At 37.4% G+C, this 23,866-nt stretch overlaps 1 protein-coding gene across 4 annotated transcripts; it reads right to left on the reverse strand.

Moving 5' to 3' along the window:
* Positions 1–610: 610 nt before the first annotated feature.
* ankrd24 (ankyrin repeat domain 24) lies at positions 611–15,907 on the reverse strand. Of its 4 annotated transcripts, none has more exons than XM_052590319.1 (22): positions 15,314–15,907; positions 13,292–13,422; positions 13,093–13,181; positions 12,953–13,017; positions 12,823–12,880; positions 12,648–12,718; positions 12,352–12,458; positions 11,152–11,327; positions 10,659–10,681; positions 9,890–9,976; positions 8,935–9,054; positions 8,664–8,783; positions 8,045–8,195; positions 7,793–7,947; positions 5,834–6,000; positions 3,335–4,020; positions 2,909–3,222; positions 2,360–2,593; positions 2,084–2,260; positions 1,389–1,544; positions 968–1,033; positions 611–887 (listed from the first exon to the last, which is right to left on the reverse strand). In XM_052590319.1, exons 1-22 carry the CDS (start codon positions 15,374–15,376, stop codon positions 816–818), a joined length of 3,288 nt encoding a protein of 1,095 aa, XP_052446279.1. In that variant the 5' UTR covers positions 15,377–15,907; the 3' UTR covers positions 611–815. The 4 variants fall into 4 exon arrangements, 2 of the variants coding, with proteins under 2 accessions (XP_052446279.1, XP_052446278.1); XM_052590318.1 differs by having other exon boundaries at positions 2,909–3,246; positions 15,314–15,904; XR_008161462.1 differs by lacking the exons at positions 611–887; positions 968–1,033 and having other exon boundaries at positions 1,397–1,544; positions 1,867–2,260; positions 2,909–3,246; positions 15,314–15,906.
* Positions 15,908–23,866: the final 7,959 nt, after the last annotated feature.

A 23,866-nucleotide genomic window follows, 5' to 3' on the forward strand; every position in this document is an offset into this window, starting at 1 on the left:
GTTAATTTTGAGAGCTTGCCATTCAAATGTTTTTTGTCAGGTTTGATGCTTTTGAAAGAAGTCTCTAATGTGCAACAGGTATGCATTTATGCTGATTTGTTGCTCCAGAAATATTTTTTACTATTATCAATGATGAAAACAGTCGTGCTATCTAATATTTCTTTGGAAACCGTGATGCTTCTTTCAGGATCCTTTAATAATTAGAACATTCAAAAGAGTGGAATTTATTTAAAAACAAATACCTTTCGTACCATAAATGACTTTTCTGTATCGTCCACCTTCATTGTATGGAAAAGAGCAGCTTGGACATTCTGCCAAGCATCTCCTTTTGCTTTTTAACAGAAGAAAAAAATGATTGAAATGAATACAGGTTCAACTGACATAACAAAGTTGAATTTTACATGAAATATTGCTCTGATTTTAAAAGGATATGAAACCTGTACTAACAGAAGTGCTCAGCTGTTTGTGATGAGAACAAAAAGCATCTTTTTAACACCAGGGAAATTCATCATCATAACATACTTTTTTTCCACAAAGTAAACTTTGACATACAGTACTGTGAGAGGCCTGCGGAGAAAGTGTCAACCACACAGTTACAAAGAAACGAACATCAGCAGCATTTCTCCGTTTATTGAAATGTGGTACAAAAGTGTTTGTGTTGTCCCTCATAAATCATCACACACAGGAAATACAATCATCTTCTCATCCACAGCTTCAGTGCCTCTTGTTGGCGGTACACAGTGGTGATATACTTCGGTTCAAGTGTACTTAAAGCAGTCACTTGATCTCTTTGTATTGCTGTCAGGTGCAAAGCACTAATTTTGACCTTTCTGTGTCATACGGAGGATTTGAAGCAAAAGTGCCTGAACTTCTTCATCCATCCGGCCCTGTTAAGCCATAAACAGTCACATAGGTATGTGTAACATAAGACGCTCCTGCAGATGTATGGCTGGGATTTGGGTCTCACCTGTACAGCAGCTAATAGATGAGAGCGATATACTGAAACCACAGTCTTGTGTTTGCGCTCGCAGTCCTGAGCACAAGATGAAAGGAAAGACTTTAGACGAGTGTTATTCATTTAAAAACGCACACTTTATAAAAAAAATAAAAGCTCTTTATTGGCAATCCATGGAATCTTTCCATTCCGCAAAAGGTTCTCTAGAGGGGAAAAAGGTTCTTGAGACCATTACAATGTTCTTCACACTAAGAACAACATGGTTCTTTTCACTGAATGTTTTTTAGGGAAGCAAAATCGGTTCTTCTACACTCTTAAAAATGAAGGTCGCAAAAGGTGGTCTTCACAGCAATGCCACAGAATAACTTTTTTTGGATCCCCAAAGAAACGTTCCTTTAAAAGAACCATTCGTTTCTTCATGTGCTACGCTCACCTGGAGTTGCTGTGTTAATACGGTTACACGGTTCTGCAGTGCTAACTGTTGTCCAGGTATCCCTGAGGACGGTGGCGATGGAGAACGTGCCAGTGGAGGAGTCAAAGCCCCCAGAGCCTCCTTCAGACGAAAAACTTCTTTAGACAACTCTGTGATCTGCAGAGAGATGGTAAGAAAGCGTTAAAAGAATGAATCAAATGCACATATCATGGATTTTTGCATCATTCACAGTGATCTGTGCTAAAGGGTTATTTTGATGGAATTTACTGATGCAATTCTCTGATTGGTGGAGTTTTTTTTTTCCAGAATTATGGGTAATGTAGTTTTTCCCCACTAATGAACATGATTATGTACTTATGACCTTAACAAATATATATAGCTTTGATTAAAAACTTTGTAGCTCACACTAGGTCTATCTTTATGGTTTATAAGTTGATAAAAATCAATTCTGCTATTGAGAAAATGAATGGGATTTTACTTCCAGAACCTGACTGGTGCACTCCCTTCACAACTCCTCTCCTGTGGCCTCATGGGATAGTCAAGTGTCCATTAGATGTGCACTTCAGAGTCTCACTGGAGATCCAGGTACTTATCGCCTACTGTTTTATCAATACTGTGAATTCGGACACACTACGGATTGTATAGTATGGAAGTATGCATATTCGGATACAGCCAAGCTTTTTTTCCCCTCACACCTTGCGGTCTTTCTCCTTGACGAGCCCCTGCGAGTCTTGGATGTCCTGGTGCAGCTGTTGGATGTGGGTGGACTCGGCCTGAAGATCCGCCAGCTGCTTTTTAACTGCCTCCAGCTGGGATTCAGCCACCTGACGCTCGCTCTTATTAAATAAAGCCTCCCTCTGCACCTGGAAAACCTGCGGAAGGAGACTTCTTTTTAAATAAAACTTGGCTTGTTTTTAACACGTCCAAATAGGTGGAGTGGAAACTGTCTTAACATCGAGGACAACACGCACCTCAGTGCAGGTCTTCTCGTGCTTGCGTGCCAGATCGGCTAATTGTGCCGTCAGAGTATTGATCTCGGCCTGAAGCGAGAGTCTCTGGGCCTCATGGTCTTCTTTGGACACCAGTCCTTGCTCTAAAGCTTTCTGCGATCGCAGCTCTTTCAGTTCTGTCTCTTTTTCACTCAGAGACTCCTGAGCCGCTCTTGCACTCTGCCGACTCTCTTCCAGAAAGCGCTCAAGCTCTGCCTGAAGTGAGGAAGAATCAAGCTCAGAAACCATAAGAGTGTCCAGACCTGCTCCTAGTGGGACAATGTCCTGCAGAACTTAACTCCACCCTTACTCCTTAATTAGGGTAGGAGCTAAATTCTGCAGGACAGTTGCCCCTCCAGGACCAGGAATGGACACCACTTTTCTATGCATAGAGAAAAAAGCATTTCTGCAGTATATTATTCTTTATTCAAATGCGTGTTTTAATTGAATCAAAGTGCTTTGTGCATAATTTTGAATGAGTCATTAAAAGGTTTCCTTCGCTGATGCGACATTCTCCCAATTGTAACTTACTTTGACTTTATCATGTTCTTCCTTGCTAACTGAGTCTTTTTGCACAGCCTGCAGCTCGGATTCCAGTCTGGCGACCTCAGTTTGAGCTTGCTCACGCAGTGCCCGCTCTGCTTGGAGCTCTTTTTCTGTTTGCGCTAACTGCTGGGCTATTGCGGAGAGCACCTCCTGGTGTTTCACCAGCGGTACTGCATCTCTCAGCTGAAGTTCATCCTGAGCTCGGCTTTCTCTCTCGGCACAAAGGCTGTCCAGAGCTTGTGCTGCCTCTTGCCTTGCCACTTCCAGCTCCTCCTGTATCGCCTCTAAGGTCCGTCCGCCTGGCGACAGGTGCAGGGAGTGCTCTGATTGGTCAAAAATGTGATTTATTTTTAATGGCAGGAATCAAATGGTTATTTAGGGGAGTCTCAGAGGGACAACAGGTGCACTCACCAGATGCAATGGAAACCTCCGAGCTCTCGGAAGGGTCCTCGTCGTCTTCATCTTCACCAATGTGGGATGGAGGGCGGAGCCTTTCCAGCTCCAGTAAGGCTTGGTTGAGTCGGGTAGCCACTTCGGCTCGTTCTTGAGCTAGCTGGTTAAGCTGAAGACCCAAAGTGACCTGAACCTCCTCAAACTGACCTCGAGGGACGCTCTCCTTCAACAGCTGCTCAAGTTCTTCCACCCGTGCCTGCAACCTGTTCACCGGCGCTCCCTCGCCCTCCTTGTGCCCTGCTGTCTTGCGTTGCTCCAGGGCTTTTTCCAGCTCTTCCACCCGCTTTTTAAGACTCACAACTGTCTTGTTCTCCTCCTCTCCCTCTTCTCCGTTCTCTTTATCCTGCAGAGCTGCCTCAAGTTCAATCACCCTCTGTTTCAGCTGTTGGATGGTGTCATTGTCACCTTCACTAAGCCCCTCCCCATCTGTCTTTTTGCTAGCTAGCTCTGCCTCCAGCTCCTGCTGGTGCTCCAGATTTGCCCCTTCCTCAGGGAACTTGGAGCCCCCTTCAGGCTTCGTTCCTGGTTCCTCCACTGAATAGACCCCCAGACGCATCTGTTCTTTGAGTTCCTCTAACTCGGCCTGGGCTTGGGCCAGCTGTTCCTCAAGAGCTTTTTGATCTTTCTCCTCTTTCTCCTCAGATCTAAGGAAAGCAACCGTTAGGAAAGCAAATTTTTTAATTACTCAACAGTAGGGGTGTCCATGGTTAACCGGTTAACCGATTAACCGTTAAAAATTGCGTAACCGAGTGAAACATTTTGCTCGGTTAAGTGACGTCAATGGCGTGCATTGAATTTAGTTGTAATACATTTTTGCACCACCAGAGACCGCCAGCGCGCTCCCAGACATTTGTAATGTCCACAAGAAGAAGTCATTTTTCTAATATGAAGCGGGCAAAAAAAAGTACAGCGTTGGAGCACTTTAAAATTGAGAGTGACGGGGCAAAATGCAAGTATTGCAATACAGTGCTTAGATATACTTCAAGTACAACCTCGTTGTTGTAATCTCAACAGCCAACACCCGGGCATCATTAGGCCGGTCAGGACTCACTGGATGCGTGGCGATGAGCGAAAGCATCTCAGCTGCGTGGCGTGTCTGTTTTTAATTCGGCTCCCATGTTAACAGGTTAGAGCTTGCCGACTGCCTGCGTGAGACGCGCGGCTCAGGCGTGGCTCGACGCGTGCATGCTTGAAATAGAACTGACGCCTTGTTGGAAGCGTTTCCAGGCAAAATATAATAGGAAAATATGTTTATATGTCATTTTGTACAAAAATACATATTAATTCATGACATTTTGATATTTGAAAGTCTATAGGTTGACATAAATTCAGATATAAATGTAATTAAAAAAAATAATTATCGATTTTCAAATATTGTATCTGTCAAACATATCATAGTCATAGCCTTAGCGAGGCGGCCGCGAAGCCTGCTTGTTACCTTCGCCGAAACACGGAAAGTTACATAACCATTACTAGAGCCTGTTCCTTTATAACATAGCCAAAGGTCGGTGTATAGCCTATTTGCTTTATACATTTTAGGCTTATTCTCAAATACAGATTGTGTTAGTGGGCGGGATTATTAGGTAGTTTTAATAGGACAGTTTGACCGGTGAGATTAAATTTTGTCGGACTTTTTTTTTTTTTTTTTTTTTTTTTTGGCCAATGTCTGGAAATTACCGGACAACGGAAACCCTGGCGCACACTATGGTTAACCGATTATTAACCGCTAAGGGCCTCGGTTAACGGTTAATGAAAAACTTGAAAACGTGCAGCCCTACTCAACAGGTTTCATATGTGCATAAGTGACTGATATTAGTTTAGATTAGGTAAGTTCAACTTTCTAGTAATAGAGGTAAGAAATACCAGAGGCTAATAATATCACATTACTTAAGCCATGAAATTATATTATTGTGTCATTTATATTTTCAACTGCAGAATCTCAAACAGACCGACTGACCAACATTGTCATAAAAAACTCTCAATTGTGATGCATGCACCAGTATTGCTACAAAATGTTTTAGATTTTATTATTCAGAACCAAAATATTTTCATATTTGCAATTGTATGATAAAATATTGATACTTGGAATTCATGTATTGACACATTGTCGCCAAGCAAAATAATGTGATACTATAACATATTGATTTTGGTAATGGTTACGTTTCATAATTTGCATTTACATAGGTTTATGTATTTTTTTTTAAATATTTTCTATCAATAGTGAAAGATTTTTTGTTCATTGTGAGGAAAGATTGTGTAAAATTTGCAATATAGTTGAATTCTGCAAAGACAAACAACAACAAAAATAATCATAATAATAATAATTATTATTAATTTAGACACAAATGCACCAAATGAATAGATACAGGCAACATATACAGTAAAGTAAGTGCTTTCTGAATCGTATCAAGAAAAGATTGACAAAATATTAGTCTGATCTAATTTTAACCATATTACCCAGGATCCTCTGCTACGCTTGAGGCTTCAGTTGAAGCCTGGGCTCTTGAGTATTTCTCCTGTAGTTCCTCAAACTCTCTCCTTAAAGATTCATACTGCGCAGCGGGAACAAAATCTGGGCCCGAGCCCTGCATATCCGTGTCATCCTTATCAAACATTTCCAGCATCTGCAGATCACAACACAATAGAGATAAAAATATTGCAATAATAAAGATATATATTGGTTTTCTCTTTTAAAGACAGCACATGTAGTTGCCATATGTTGCCTCAGCCATTATCCTCATAGCGTTCTTTGATCTGTTTGTTTAACCCTGGAATTCAGTCAAAATACAACCCAGTTTCGGAGGACCTTGCCAAACATGGCTGACTTATGTCAAATGTGCAGTTTTAAGTAATATATGTGCTACAAAAACTTTCTACTAAGCTCATCTGAACAAGAAAACATGAGTTTGCCGCACATGTTCCCCTAACATACAAGGGCTTTGTAAGTGGAATGCATTATTAGCACTTCACGTACATGCCATGCTATTTTTACCAGAATGCAGTACCACACTGATCTGATCAGTGCTATTATAATGTCAACTGTGATTTAGCCTTATAAATAAGCACTCTATAATTAGGAATTGTGTGTCAAAGTATAATCTCAAAATGACTGAAACATCATTTATACAACCAACTAGTAATATGGTTTAAGGTTTATCACTTTTGAGGTGGCGCTGTTCTCAAATTGTTGTGGTGTGGTCAGTGTGAGGTGACAATGCCACATACAAAATTTGGTGTAAATATGTCAAAGCTTTGATGAGATACAGCTTCAGACACAGTTTGGCATTATTCCAGCAAATTCATTCCTGCGTTAAACAGAAACCGTTTCATCCACCTACACGAAGTCCATATTGAATTTGGTGAAAATCAAACCAGTGGTCTAGGAGGAGTTCGGAAAAAGTAGGTTTTTAGAGAAAATCTAAATGGAGGGTAGGAAGTTCGGCCGGTAATAGGGAAATTGGTATCAATGTTCTCGGCATGAGCCAAAAAAATGATCAAACTCAGTATCATGATAACAGAAAAAAACTAAACAAAAGCTATTAGTATTTTTTGAAACTTATAAGCAAAATATAGCCATTTTTCATAGCTCCTGACCACTAGGTGGCCCTGTGCTGAAATTGTGCAGTTAGCCTCAGATCATGGTTGTCAAAACACGCACCAAGTTTGGTCTGGAATAAGCGTCACATCCACTTTGGTGAGCTTTTTGACAAATGGTTCAATTTTCATGACCTTTTGTTTCTAGCCCTTACGGTTCAAAAGATATTAGCACAAACGGGAGTGCAAATTTGGACAAGTGGTGGCGCTAGAGGGTTTGACTTAGAGACTCCAAATTGGGTGTGGTTAATGTTGGGGCTGTCCTCTATCAGTGTGCCAAATTTCTATGGGCTGCCTTAGATTTCCAGAGCAGAAGAATTAGAAGAAGAACCTTCGGTGCTTGGCCCCTAATAAATAAGAGATTATATATTTCCTCAAGTTAAACTTTTTATTTTATTCTGATGACATTTTTTTTTTGACATTGTTGTTACAATTAAGTTTAAAAATAAGTTAAAAATGAAGGGTATATTTTCAATGTAAATAAACCGTGATTGGAATGACTGTTGAGGATGAAAAAAATCTAAAAGGAAAAACATCTATATCTGAGCTACATACATATACAGCATCAGGTTGAACTAGTGCACATGTTGTGTGTTCAGATCTTTAAATCTCTAAAGCAGATGCGAGGCTTTAAGAAGCAGGTCAGATGCAGTATGTGGTTATTGCATATTTATCGTGCCCATCTGAATAACCTTTAAGAAGCTGCTGAAAACACATATAAACGCAGACAATGAGGTCAGCGTTCTGTATGTGTGTGCATGCCTGTGATTTAGTGCTCTGCTTGCATTCTGTAAATGTGTGTTTAAAGGAGAGAAACTCCACCTGCACTTTGAGAACCAGGTCGGCATTCTGGTTGGTCAGCTCCTCCACTTTTCTGCGAAGCTGCTCTACAATGGCAGGATTCTCTTGAGATGCGCCCTCAGCCGGAGAATCAGCATCCAGGCCTCGTGACTGCTTAGAAAGTAACTTCTCTGCTCCTGATGCCACATAAACAGAAATGTTCCACTTAATTAGCTCCAGGACTTTTTCCAGCTCTTCCACTCACTTTTGTGACAGGAAGTGTTCTTGGCTCACCTGGGAAGTCTAACATGTCATCTGATTCCTCCGTGTCTTCAGAGTCACAGGTCACACCGCTCACCTGAGCCGCTCTCAGCTCCTCCAGCTCGGCCAGCAGTCGGTCACGCTCGGCCTCAACCTCGCTCAGACGCTGTCTCAGAGAGCTTAGCTGCAGAACATTTTGATAGTTAGTAATAACTGCTATATGACAAAAACACACAAATTTAAAGGGACAGATCCCCCAAAAATAAAAAATCAGTCATAATTTACTCACCCACGAGTTGTTCCAAACCTGTATTAGTTTCTTTGTTCTGTTAAACACAAAATGAGATATTTCGAATAATGTTGTAAACCATTATCTTCCATAGTATATGGGAAAAATTTTTTTTATGGAAGTCAATGGCTACAGAGTCAACTATTTTGGTTACCAACATTCTTCAAAATATCTTCTGTCTTCAGCAGACAAAAGAAACTCATACAAGCTTTTGTTGAGTGGTTTTTCTGTTATTGAGAGGAAAGCATGCAGCACATATTTACAAATTCATCTTATGACTTTTTATTTTTATTTTTAACCCCATTTTGTTTCCTTTCAGTGGAAATTGCTAGCATGTTTATTATAGTTAAAGAAGTGCAGTACCTCCTCCAGGGCTGTGGTAGCGCTGCTCTTCTGCTGCTCCAGAACCTTGATTTTCTGCAGCAGGCGACCTCTCTCCAGCCTGAGCTTACGGATCTCTTCAAAGACTTCCTCGTCCTCCACCTGACACACAATCACACATTGTAGAAATAGTCTTAACGCAGAAATAGTCACATGGAATACTGTGCAAATATAATGACCTGTGACTGCTGACTATGGGTTATGTTGGCCAAATTACAATTACAATTCAATTTTCATATTGGTCATCACTCACAAGGTTCTCAGATGGGGGAAGTTGGGTCCTGGGGGCAGGAGAAGGCAGGACGGGGCTCTGTGAGTCAGGTGATTGTGCGGGGACAGGCGTGCTTGAGGCGTCTGAGGAAGGGGGCGGGGCCTGCAGAATTATTAAGAATAAGCCATGCATATTTAACTAAAACAATGGATGTCCTTCAAAAACCATGTGTATGATACTAGTGCCCTATGACTTCTGTGATATTGACAACACAAAAGAAATCATGGAATTCAGTCATAAAAATGGAACTGAAAATATAACAATGAATATAATGGAATTTTGCATATTTCGGACGAATTAATAAAAAGGGCTCTGCACTTGATCAAACTGTGATGTGGACTAATGTTTGTGAATACAAAAGGAAAAATACTGCTATTTAAATTTGAAGTTATATACTGTATTAATTAAAAAGACAAATTTGAATTTGCGATAAAATAAAATTGATTTAACAGGGGTCTGAAAATGTTTTTTTTTTGTTAATCTTGCTAAATTGTTGTTACATTCAAGTTTCATAATTTTTAATTAATTAGAAATGTTTTTTTAGATATTAAAATTTTATTCATTAACATTAGAAGAAGATTAAGAACAGATTAATCTGTTTTGCGCATGTGTTGTGAACAACTGTACTCGTAATTTTTTAAGACATTCTCAAGTGTGCATGAATATGAACAATCCACACAATTATTACTTAATAAGACCCAGTGCCATGCATTTAAAGGAATAGTTATACAAAATGAAAAAACTGTCATACTTTTATGGTGTTTATTTGTATAATTGCAACAGAGCAGTTTTATCAGTTATGAAGAAGGAAAAAAAACATGAGGGTGAGTAAATGATGACAGAATTTTAAATTTTGGGTGGACTATCCCTTTAAGAACTTTTTTTTTAATGCGCTCCCTTTTTAAAGCATTTCCATTCCATTCATGAATTCCAATACCTGAGCAGGAGATTTTGGAGGAGGAGGGGCTTTCCTTTTGCGGGGTGTGGTTCCACTAGATGGGGGATTGGGAGGAGGAGGAGCCTGCTGGTGTGGGCGGAGTTTCAAGGATGGACAAGTTAGTAAGCAAAGCAGCAGCAGCAGTGTTAGTTAGATTTGTAACATGCGCTTCGTCTTCAAACTACTGATTTGACTTCTTAAAGGTGAAGTGCATACTTATGTGATGTTAAAGAGAGAGTGTGCCATTTTTTCCATGTTTAAATACTTTTTTCTTTTCCAAAATGCAAAGACAACTATATGTAAAGATGTGGTCACATTCGCGAAATTCATTTTTATTAGTTTTTTAGTGTAGCGACACATAAAGCACCAGTGACACACTCTCAAACCAGCTTTCTGTTGGTCAAAACAACACATTTTTAGAAGCTGTTGAGTGAAAATTATTTGCCCCTTTTGCAAAATTCACAATTTTGCCTATGAAAATTAGCAGAAGACGACCACAATTTAAGACAATTTTGGAGGAATTTTTTTTTATATTTTTGTAATCCCCCATGTTGCCACTAGGGGTGAAAACATTGCACACTTCACCTTTAAATCAAGCTGTCTGGATACCGCAGTTAAGCTACTCTCAGATGTGTAATAAAATCAACTATATTTGTGGTATTTGGTATTTTACAGCAGCATAATCCATCCCTGACCATCCTTGAGGATTTTCTGTGGGGTAGTTATTTGTATGCAACAAAAGGGAGAGGCCGTTTCTTTTGACAATTACCTCCTCACTTGAACCCTCAGTGGCTGGGAATGCATGGGACAGAAATAAGAAACAGACAGCAGTGCGGTGAGACTCACACACACACACACACACACAAACCATCACTCCAAACAAACTCACGTTCAAACACATAACTATATATAATCTTCCCTTTCCACCACATGCTCACTGTTGCATTCAAAAAAGAGGCAACATGAAAGCAGACAGGCAGCACATTTATCACTCTGTCAGGTGGTACGACCACAGGGGCCCTTTATTAACACTGGGATCCATTTCCAACTCAGAGCGACATATGTTTCCAATCGGCCTTTGTAACTCGAGTTAGCAAACTTCTCTGTGTACCCAACGTAACATCTGCTTTTTAGTCTCTCCTCTCAGATTACGAGCGTATCCAAATGAATATGGGGGCCAAACATCAGAGAACCACTAGGCACCAGATGGTCCCTCTCTCTCGAAGCAATTAAAAGTGAGGACCAGATGTGTGTGTGGTTACCTGCAGAAATGCCTATGTTCTGCAGAAGCTGGGTAATCTTGTTGTTGCCGGCGGTAATGCTGTAGTGGGCGGAGTTGTGGCCCAGGGCATCGGTAAGATGTGGGTTAGCTCCGCCTTTCAATAACACCTCCACAGTCTCCATGCTGTCACTCTCACAGGCCAACATCAATGCTGATCTGCTTCGAGAAAAGAAAAACACGAGTTGAAACCCAGATGTCCAATATACAGTATGAAATCCCCTGAGTATATTTTATGTATTTTTTCTGTTGAAAATAACATGACAGTCTTATTTTTCAAGATTAAACTGAAGGACTAGAAACAAAAACAAAACAAAAATTTTTTTTCATTATATATATATATATATGTAAAACAAATTATATTATATATCAGGGTAATTGTAGCTAAGTAAAACTAAAACTTATAATCGACTATTGTTACTTGAAATAAAATAAACTTGAACTGAAATAACAAATAAAATATAGAAAAATATAGAAAACCTGTTTTATTTCAGCTAGTTGCTGAGGCACAATTTCTATTAATTTTTATTTAAAGTTGATGTACTAAAAGAAAAACCTGAAAAAAACCTAATGAAAATACAAAATAATAATAAAACTTTAAAATCAGAATATAATATAAACAAATAACAAACAATGCAAAACGTTAATAAAAGCTATAATAGTATCTCTGCAAAAATAAAAGATACACACACACACATACATACATTTATATTATAGTATTATTTATAAAAATAAAACATTTGTAGGGGGGTGCAATATGTATGGGAAGAATTCCGAAGGTAAAACAATAAAATATAAAATTAATACAATAAAAAATACAAGTCTGATAGCTTTCCTCTATAAAGCAAAAGTAATGCTTTTAATATTTTGCCCTAGCTTTTATTTTTATATTATCATTTATAATATACTTTTGTAACTCTTATATACCCCCCCCCCCCTAAATACTTCTATTTCGATTTAAGTGATTTTAGTTTTAGTCATTTTCAACTTCAGCTTATTTTATTTCAGTTAGTTGCAAACACAACATTTTTTTATTTTTATTTAATCTAATATGCATGTCTTATTTAATTCAAACCATGCAGTAATTTAAAATTTGGTAAAAATAATACGAATTCAATTAAAACAAAATTTTCCATCTTTTGTGCACTTATTTTGTATAAAATCTGTTTAAAGTATACCCAACCTGCCCTGGCTGTCCTGTATATTAGGATTGGCTCCTCGTTCCAAAAGGAAGGCACAAAGTTCGACTCTGCTCATCTGGGCACCTAGAATCAATGGAGTTGACCCATCCTACGAGAAAACAATAAGTTAAACCTCAACTCACTGTACTCAACATTTGGCAGATACTTCCTAGTGTCCCTATGGATCCATGCATACTAATAAAAAGCATATCCTGAATGTCACTTCAGATTAAATCTACTGCCAAATGTACATGTATAAATAATCCTTTTACTCTGTGTTGTGTTCTGTTGAACTTACTCCATCTTGAACATCAAGTTTGGCTTTAAAGTCCCACAGTATCTCAGTGCAGGACAAGCAGCCACTTACAGCTGCACAAACACAAAGACAGAACAACATCTGAACCAACAACAGCCTCGCGCTAACGTCCAGATGCAATGTTCAAACGTTTGAACACTGGAAGAGCTTTTATTACCAGCATGGTGTAAGGACGTCCTCCTGAAACTGTCTGTGGCATCAACGGGCATCCTCTCCTGCAGAAGGAACATTATAACTATACTACTTCAGCATGGGCTCTTTCTAGGACTTTACTTCATGACTCTTACCTGAAGAAGCCTCTTTAGACAATCCGACTGTCCATTCTTAGCAGCAAGATGGAGAGCATTAAACCCTACAGAGAGAAATGAATGCATCTCTTTGAGACCTACAGTAGAAGAGCCTCCATTACTAGTACACTAAACCGTACCACAGCCGTCTGTTACACTGATGTCCACCCCATGAGAGAGGATGACCTCCAGACAGTCCAACCGTCCTCGAGACGCACAAAGATGGAACCTGTGAAATTAGCCATTTCTTTCATTGCTCATGTGCTATTGCTTATTAAGTAATTATATATATTTACAATATTTTTGGCAAGACTAAGTTGAAGTCAGAGGTCCACTCACGCTGATTTGCCCTCCGAGTCCAGTTTGGACGGGCAGAGACCTTTCTTCACCAGCAGTGTGGCAACTTTTTCTGGGTCATTCTGCTCTACAGCCTGCAACAACCTGTCATCCGTCTTACTCCAGTCCTGACTCTTAAAACATATATATTTGAACACAAACACACATTTTTATTTTATTTTATACTTTCCATATTTGACCAAAATCTACTACACAAGTTATAAACGGTCAAATTCTTCAAATAACATGAAATCATTTTCTTTAGCAGTGTTTTTAACGGTTTTTAAATGTCATTTTAAATGAACAAGATAATTTTTTTAGTAAAAAAAAAAAAAAACACTGTTAATAGCACATTTGTGAAATGGCATGTTGTTGTGTCATTACCACGAGGTGTCACTTTATCCAAAACAACAAAATATTTACAGATACAGATAAAGCAGCACAAAATTAAGGATCTGGTCCCTCTACTTATCATTTTGTAACCACATTCCCTCATTTTAGTCAAATTGTGCTGGTGTTGTAAAAAATTGTCCCTTTTTTAAGTACATGGCAACCATGTTTTACTAACTAGTTCCCTACTTTTAATTAAATCGTGAACATGTTGTATTAAAGCTGCAGTAGGGAACTTTTGTAAAAATATATTTTTTACATATTTGTTAAACCTGTCATTATGTCCTGACAGTAGAATATGAGACAGATAATCTGTGAAGAAATCAAGCTCCTCTGGCTCCTCCCAGTGGTCCTATTGCCATTTGCAGAAATACATCCGCTCCCGTTAAGAAACAACCAATCAGAGCTGTGATCTGTAACTTTGTTTGTGTTCAAAATGTAGAAAAATGTATATAATAAGCGAGTACACCATGAATCCATTTTCCAAACCGTGTTTTTAGATCGTTTCTGAAACGCAGCTAAAACACCAGTGTAAACGCAGATCGTTTTAATTCTAAAATGCCGGTTTAAAACGAAAACACACTTGTGTAAATGGGGCCTAACTCATTCATTGCTTTAAGTTAGATTGTGAGCACATTTTTCACATTCATTCCCTGGTTTTAATTACACTGTGACAACATTAAATTGTGACCATGTTGTACTAATTTGTTCCCATTGATTAATTCCCTCATTTTATTTCAAATCGTGAACATGTTGTACAGATGAATTCCTTTGTTTTAGTTAAAAAGCTATACCATGTTTTTCTAACTCATTTATTCATTTAAGTTAAATTGTGAACATATTTACAAATAAATTTTCTCTTTTGTTACCCTGCAATTACCACAATAAATCGCGACCGTGTTGTACTAACTGGTCCTTTATTTTAGTTAAATTGTAACCACATTATACAAATTCATTCCCTCATTTTAGTTGAATCATGACCATGTTGTACAAATTCGTTCCCTTGTTTTAGTGAAATCATAAAAAAAATTTACAAACTCGTTCAAGAATTGTTTCCCTAGTTTTAGTTAAATCGTGACCAAATTAAATCATGACCTTGCTGTCCAAATTCACATTAAATCGTGACCATGTTGTACAAATTTGTTCCCTTGTTTTAGTGAAATCATAAAAAAAATTTACAAACTCGTTCAAGAATTGTTTCCCTAGTTTTAGTTAAATCGTGACCACATTAAATCATGACCTTGCTGTCCAAATTCACATTAAATCGTGACCATTTTGTACAAATTTTTTCCTTGGTTTTAGTGAAATCTTGACCGTTTTTTACTAACTTGTTCATGTTTTAGTTAAATCGTGACCACACTGAAAAAAATATTCTCTTGTCTTAGTTAAATCACAACTGTCTTGTACTTATTCATTCCCTTATTTTAATCTGAATATAGAACATATTAACATAACATAGCCACAATGTACATAATGCAACATTTTTTTTTTTTTTTGCAAAACTTACAAATTATGTGTTTTCTTGATACATTCTGCTAAATTTATCTAGTTTTAAGGTTTTTATTTATATTTTTACCTAAAAACATAACATGTCCATGTGTTCTGTATAGCCTCACTAGGAGGGCCTGTACATACCGTAATCACGCCGTAACACATGCAGAAGCTTTTCATTGGGCTAAAGATGACATGAGGATCCATAGAGCTCAGAGGATGTATGAAACCTCTGCTTCTGTCCACGACCCATCCACTCTATCTGCTCTCAACCAGGACGATAAATACTTTCGCAAAAAAAGTTCAAATGAACTGAACCTGAACACGACCCCTCCTCACGCTACCAAAGCCCTCAGAAAACAGTCAAGGTTATGACTTTGTGTCTAATCTGTCTGTAAGACGAAGGCCTAAACGCTACTAATTCTGATTATATATCCGAATGCTGAAATCTGTCCTGCAAATGCAGCTTTGTCGTGTGCAACTCTTGCTATGCCGTCCTGTTCTGCTGTCTGCAGAGATATACGACACACACTGCAGTCACTGCCTGGCACACACACACACACACACACACACACACACACACACACACACACACACACACCTCCCTGTCCCGTTGTCCTTCTTTTTTACTCTCTATCCCAATTCTGTCTCACTTCTCTGCAACCACCATATGTTTTGCCGTCCACACACTGAACCCAAAGCTACTGTATTAGCTTCAGGGGACGGTGAGAACTCAGCAAACCCAACAGCGAAATACACAGTCAGCAATCAGACTAAATGAGGTATAAAAATACCCCCAGTTTGTGTTCTGCAACCCCTCCCAGTGTCTAGAAGTGCTTAGTAGTGTATCACTTTTATGCGAAGTCAGTCTGATTGAAACACTTCCTGTCATGCCATACAGATGCTGTAGAACAACAATATTGTGATTTTTAGTCAATGTTTCTTAGCTTCGAGGTCAGTTATATGCTAATGCACTCCTAAAAGTTGATAAAACTAGCTTTTAGCAAACATTGGCATGTTGATGCAGTTTTCTTGTTATAAATATTGATGACTCATCTTTTTCTACATATAGGCATAGCAATATTTTTGTCTGATGAAATGCTCTTATGAACTTCACTTGTAGAGGAAAACTGGGCCGGTTGGTTAAAGTATTTCACTTCTGTAATGTGACGTTTCGAGGTAAACATTCACCAATATTAACAAATGTAGGTCAGGGTGTGATTCTTAACCTCATGCAGGATTTGACTGGATCATGACAAATTGTCTCCAATTTTTGCAATAGATAAAAAAATAAACAAAGAAATAAATATTGTTATTGCTTATTAACACTTAACATATTAACATGCTTTTGTCAATCAAAAGAATTAATGAAAGAACTTAAATTAATAATTTAAAGTGAAAAAAATAACAAATATCACAAAGGCAAATAACAAAATTACTACAGAATTAAATGAAATTTCATTTTATTAATTCATATTATTTTATTAATAAATAGTATTATATTAATAAATAGTGTACATGTATCTATGTATGTATGTATGTATGTATGTATGTATATATGTGTATGTATACTTAAATTACACTGTCTGTTATCATTACTGTGACTTGCAGAAAACAATTAATAATTTATATTTATATTAATTTTTAGAATTTATATTTATTATAATTTATATGTATTTATTTTAGATGCTTTTGTTTGTTATTTATATTTTATTATTACACAGTTTTTTTTATAATTATTTATTTATTTTTATATAATATATATATATATATATATATAAATATATGCATTAGTAAATAGTACTGTAATCTACTGTAATGCATAAAAATATACTGCATTATATTTATCTATTGAGAATCACTACTGAGAATAATAGAAATGATGGGGAAAACTGTTTAAATTTCATTTATGCAAAATACAAGGGAATATAAATAAAACATAAAATTAGCTTTATTGTTTTTTCCCCACCCATTCAGACAAATCCAACTTTTTTAACACACATATATCCTTCTTTGACTTCACGACCCCACCGACAGCAGACAGTATGTGGACATCTAACCCAGACCTGAAGTTTGTTCAGAACACATCCAGCTCACTTTCTCTCCCCTACAGTGGCTCATCTATCCGTGCATCCCAACACAACACGAGGATGGTGTTTTCACCTTCACACACTGGGCTCAGATCCAATAATATAATGTCTTATGAATATTAGTGAATATGAAGGTCAATAAAAGCATCTAACTATGAAGAATGCAGAATACATCATATCCTGAGTCTGAGTGAATGAATGTGTTTCAATAATTGAACACTAGTCGAGGTCTCTGGTTACACATGTCTTCAACTGCTAAACACGTTTGCTCATACAAAGCCACAAGTCAGCAAAATAATCAAGATATCTAACAACCTGAATATATATATATATAACAGTTCTGTAAACATAATGGCTCATATTAATAGTCAAACATATTTAACTAGACTAGCACACTTAGCACATGACAGGCTCTTACCTCTGACTTCTTGAACTTTGCTTTTAATGTTTTCATCTTGTTTTAAAATACGTTCATGAGCTGTAATGAATAAAACACATTTTAAAAAAAGGAAATTAAAATATATACTGTTTTACAAACACATGCATCATTTAAGTCTCATAAAATGTGAATAAATACAAAGGTTGCTGTGAATAATTTGTTCCATAAGTATGGCATTAAGTCTAAAGCAGCTTTGCTTCGTTGTTTATTTTAGTATAATTATTTATTTTGAATAATTATTCTTGCTCTAAGCACATGTCTGATGGAGACTCAACACTAGAAGTCATAGAAACACACAAGCTTTATACAGAAGGCATTAAATAAAAAAAGATCAATGCAGAATTAAAGCTGCAAGCAGCGATGAACGGGCCCTCGCACCCGGGCTCACCGGCAGCGAGTGGCTTTAGTTAATAGGTGAACGGTGAGAAATATGCGTTTAAACTCAAATATAAGTAGAATATGTCAATGTTTATTCCATATATGTGCCAATCTTCCTGTTGCCAGCAGGTGGCGCTATCATTATAGTGGAATATTGACCTTCAGATGTGTTCAGGGCAGGACTTTTGTCGAACATGTGAGGTTTGGGGAGGATTGGACATTCTATGCCTGAGTTACAACAACATCCTATTGAATGGCGAAACATCAAAATTTGTCAGGCCGCCATGGACACGCCCTTTAACGAAACCTCAAGATCTTCGCAATTTAAGATCGCAAAAGGCTTTAGATTACACTGACCAAGTTTGGTGTTGATCTGAATAAATCTCTAGGAGGAGTTCGTTAAAGTCCAACCCCTGAAAATGGCCAAAACAACACAAATTTTGCAGAGAAAATTCTAAATAACTGACTTCCTGTTGGGATTCGGATTTCGTACCAAGAGACTTTTTCGTAGATATTGGTGTGTTACATGTGTGTACCGATTTTTTTACATGTACGTGAAACATAGCTCGAGGCACACTCCGTTTAAAGTGTATATGCACTCCGTTGAAAGTGTATAGGTGGCGCTATCGAGCCATTTTGCCACACTCGATGGAATATTGGCCTTCAGATCTGTTTAGGCCAGGACCCTTATCACACAAGTGAAGTTTGGGCAAGATCGGACATTTTATGCCTGAGTTATAACATCTTTTATTCCGATGGCGAGACATCGAACTTCATCACGGCGCCATGGACACACCTTTTAACAAAAACTCAAGATCTTCACAACTAAACATCACACAGGTCTTTAGATTAGACTGACCACAAAAAAGACATTGATGTCATAAAATTTCTAGGAGTAGTTTGTCGCAGTGTAAAATATGTAACTTCCTGTTGCCAATAGGTGGCGCTATGACTATAACTGAATATTGGTATGTAGATCTGTTCAGGTCAAGAGTCTTATCCAACATGTGAAGTTTGGGGCAGATTGGACATTGTATGTCTGAGTTACAGCAACTTCCTTTTTCATGGCGAAACATCGAAATTTGTCAGGCCGCTATGGACCTGCCCTTTAACGAAACCTCAAGTCCTTCGCAATTTATTATCGCAAAGGGCTTTAGATTACACTGACCAAGTTTGGTGTTGATCTGAATAAATCTCTAGGAGGAGTTCGTTTAAGTACAACCCCTGAAAATGGCAAAAACAACACCAATTTTGAAGGGAAAATTCAAAATAACCGACTTCCTGTTGGGATCCGGATTTCGTACCAAGAGACTTTTTTGTAGATATTAGAGTGTTACATGTGTGTACCAATTTTTGTACATGTACGTAAAACATAGCTCGAGGCGCACTCCGTTGAAAGTGTATAGGTGGCGCTATAGAGCCCTTCTGCCACACCCGGTGGAATATTGGCCTGCAGATCTGTTCATGCCAAGACTCTTATCACACATGTGAAGTTTGGGGAAGATCGGACATTTTATGCCTGAGTTATAACATCTTTTATTCCCATGGCGAGACATCGAACTTCGTCGCGGCGCCATGAACAAGCCTTTTAACGAAAACTCAAGATCTTCACAACTGAATATCGCACAGGCCTTTAGATTAGACTGACCACAAAAAAGACATTGATGTCATAACATTTCTAGGAGTAGTTCGTCGCAGCGTAAAATATGTCACTTCCTGTTGCCAATAGGTGGCGCTATGACTATAACTGAATATGGGCATGCCAATCTGTTCAGGTTCGGAGTCTCATCAAACATGTGAAGTTTGGGGCAGATTGGACATTGTATGTGTGAGTTATAGCAACTTCATTTTTCATGGCGAATCATCGAAATTCGCCAGGCCGCCACGGACACGCCCTTCAACGAAAACTCAAGATCTTCGCAATTTAACATCGCAAAGGCCTTTAGATTAGGCATACCAAATTTGGTGTTGATTTGAAGAAATCTCTAGGAGGAGTTCGTTAAAATACAACACATGGAAATGACCAAAATTACACAAAATATGCTCATAATATTAAAAATAACCGACTTCCTGTTGGGTTTAGAATTTCGCTCCAAGAGTCTTTTTTGTAGGTATTGGTGTGTTACATATGTGTGCCAATTTTCATGCATGTACGTGAAACATAGCTGGAAGGCTGTTGATTTTCTTGGTATAGGTGGCGCTGTCGAGCCATTTTGCCACACCCTCTTCTGAATCCTATATTAGACGAAAATTTTCACCAGGTTTGACGCGTGTGCAAAGTTTCATGACTTTTTGAGCATGTTAAAGCCCTCAAAAATGCGATTCATTCGGGAGAAGAAGAAGAAGAAGAAGAAATATAGCTGCAAGCAGCGATGTCGGGCTCAAGCCATCAGTGCAACGCCACCCTGGTGGCATCGGGAAAACTGTGCCCAGCGGGCATAAGCATTTACAGTAACCCTCTGACAATCAAGTTTTAAGGGATGTGGCAGTTAAAGGACCAATCTAGACTTTGAAATCACATACACAGAACAATATATATAACTTTAGTAACACTTTATTTTAAAATGTATAAAAAATGTATAAGGTGTGCATTGTAGCTGACACCTATATGAACACATTACAATTGTTTTGTGACTACAAGTCTTTCTTCTCAAATGCTATTGAGTGGTCGCGAACGCGGATGGGAGAATGGCGCATATTTGTTTTGTTTTTTTTGAGCAACTGGTGCCCCCTCTGGGAGTTGGTGCTCTACGAAGACTGCATACTCTGCATATAGGGAGCGGCGGTACTATCTGGAAGATATATTCCTCAAACCATCGTACAAGTGAAGGTGATGCTAGTCCTTCAAGAATCGCTCAAAACCTTTTCAAGTGTACAGTTTCCTTTTATTGCATCTTGAAATAAATATTTCTGAATTCTGAATCAAACTGGGTTGTGTTTATTGATTTATTTTATAAGACAACTGAAACTTTAATCTCCTTTGTAATATATGTGCTTTTAAACCAAGAACAATGTAATTAGAGATGTATTCCTGCTTAATAATGACTATTATTAAGGGAAAAGGCTTTATAATCATGAACTATTTACTAATGCTTAGCTAATGAGTGCAGTTATTATAAAGTGTTACCAATGCATTTACTAATGTTAACAAATTAGACATTATTTTACAGTGTTACCAAACCCTTTAATAATTTATTAGTGTTTTGTAATGATTTTAATGACCTATAAGCATTTGTGAAATAGTTTTGCTTGCATTGCAGCTTAATCTGTCAGTTGAAGAGTTTTACTGTTACATCCATGAGATTAATAAATGTCATGTCACGTCACAGGTTGTCATAGGTCAGTATCAAATGAGTTTGAAATTATAATTTGCAGCACAAATAAGGCTTCTTAGGATGTTTTTAAATCCCAAAAACTGTCAGAAAAGGATAAGGCCTAAGAGATTTCTTAACCTGTAATGAAAGGAAAAAAACACCACCATTAGCAACAACAAAAACAATAACAATTTAAAATATAGATTTTTTTTTCCTGATTATTAAAGGAATGATTAGGTCTCTCTCTCTCTCTCTCTCTCTCTCTCTCTCTCTGCCAGACAGCCCCTCCCTACAATCCACACACACTGTCAGTCACCAAAGATTCACAGTCACCAACCCCCTCACACTCACACTCCCCCTCCCTCTCCCCCTCCCTTTCCTCACACAGACGGAGTGGCCAGAGTGAGATCATGTCAGTTGAGAAGTCTGACAGTTTTTTTTTCTTTTATCCATACAGTGTTGTAAAGTCATGAAACTATGCATATTTCCTCATAATGATTTGATCTCTGTATGAAAACATGCCTTGAAGTGTTTGGAAGCTGCAATTTAGACATACAATACAATTAATGTTTCCCCTTCTTACTGTCATTTCAAAAAATCACCACGTCAAAACCGTTCAAGCTAACCAAAATCCGTTCGCAATTTAAGTTCCTCGATGTTGTTTCTTCATGTAGTCAAAGTTTGGTGTGTATAGTGTACTTCCCATGTGAGGAGTATGCATTAATTCACAACTGTAAAATCTCAAAAATACACATTCAAATCAAAATAGCTGACTTCCTGTTGATCGTAGCTTATGACTGTGAATTAGAAAGTTGTCCGTCTTGATAAGAACAATTTAAGTACCGAGTTTGGTGTCTGTAGCTAAAACTAAATAAAATGCATTATTATTATTATTATTAGCTGTACACTTGCTAAACATTTTTAAATATAAACTTATGCAATTGTGTGTGTATATATATATATATATATATATATATATATATATATATATATATATATATATATATATATATATATATAAATAAATTCAAGTGTACAGTTTTCTTTTATTGCATCTTGAAATAAATATTTATGAGTTCTGTGTTTGTTTATTTTATTTATTTTATTTTTTATTTTACATTTTTTTTAGGGAGATTACAGCCTTTAATCTCCTCAAAATAAATGTGCATATAAACCATGAACAATTTAATTATAGCTGTATTTATAAAATGCTTACTAAAATATTAATTTTGGGAGAAGGCTATATAAAGCATGAACTGACTATTTACTAATGCTTAGCTAAGAATTGCAGCTATTATGAAGTGTTACCAATGCATTTACTAATGTTAACAATTGAGACATTATTTTAAAGTGTTACCAAATCCTTAAATAATTTAAAAGTGTTTTGTTATGATTTCATTAACCTATAAGCATTTGTGAAATAGTTCTGCTTGCATTAAAGCTTAGTCTTCATCTGTGAGCTGAACAGTTTTACTGTTACATCCTTGAGATTATGTAAATTCAAATAAATGTCATGTCACAGGGTGACAGAGGTCAGTATCAAATGAGTTTGAAATTATTATTTGCAGCACAAATAAGGTTTTTTAGGATTTTTTTTAATCCCTGAAACTGTCAGAAAAGGATAAGGCCTAAGATATTTCTTAAGATGTAATGATAACAGCACAATTAGCAACAACAGCAAAAAAATAACTATTTAAAATACAGTTTTTTTTCTGGTGATTAAAGAGATGTTTAAGTCTCTCTCTCTCTCTCTCTCTCTCTCTCTCTGTCTGTCTGCCACTCAGCTCACACCCCTCCCCCACTCACACTCACACACACACACAGAGTCAGCACACAGAGTGACAGAGTGAGATCAGATGTCTGACAGTTTTTTAATTTTCTTTTAATCATACAGTGCTGTAAAGTCATGAAACTATGCATATTTCCTCAGAATCACTGGTTTTCTAAATTAAAAATGTTTTTTAAAGGTTTGGAAGCTGCAATTTAAAAATACAAGACGATTAATGTTTCACTTTTTACTGTCATTTCAAAAAATCACCACGACAAAACCGTTCAAGCTAACCAAAATCTGTTCGCAATTTAAGTTCCTCGATGTTTTTTCTTCATGTAGACAACGTTTGGTGTGTATAGTGTACTTCCCCTGTGAGGAGTATTCACTAATTCACAACTGTAAAATCTCAAAAATACACATTCAAATCAAAATAGCCGACTTCCTGTTGATCGTAGCTGATGACTGTGAATTAGAAAGTTGTCCGTCTTGAAAAGAACAATTTATGTACCAAGTTTGGTGTCTGTAGCTAAAACTAACCCCCCCACTTTTGACAAAAGGTGGCGCTATAGAGTGCCTCCTTCACGCCCTTTTAAAAGCTTTTGCCATTGTCTAGCTATCACGAATACTGATATGTGTTTTGAGTTTCATGTAAATCTGAGCTTGTTGTCTGCCTCAAACTCACCATAACAGAACATTCAAGTTTGA

The sequence above is a fragment of the Carassius gibelio genome, chromosome B22 (genome assembly GCF_023724105.1).
Source record: "Carassius gibelio isolate Cgi1373 ecotype wild population from Czech Republic chromosome B22, carGib1.2-hapl.c, whole genome shotgun sequence".
Taxonomy (NCBI): domain Eukaryota; kingdom Metazoa; phylum Chordata; class Actinopteri; order Cypriniformes; family Cyprinidae; genus Carassius; species Carassius gibelio.

Excerpts from the sequence above, each read along its gene's own strand:
- ankrd24 (XM_052590318.1), bottom strand. The coding sequence starts at position 15,376 with ATGGATCCTCATGTCATCTTTAGCCCAATGAAAAGCTTCTGCATGTGT. Across the intron at positions 13,018-13,092 it reads CAGTGTAACAGACGGCTGTG|GGTTTAATGCTCTCCATCTT; the intron begins GTACGGTTTAGT and ends TTCTCTCTGTAG. Across the intron at positions 2,261-2,359 it reads ACGAGAAGACCTGCACTGAG|GTTTTCCAGGTGCAGAGGGA; the intron begins GTGCGTGTTGTC and ends CTCCTTCCGCAG.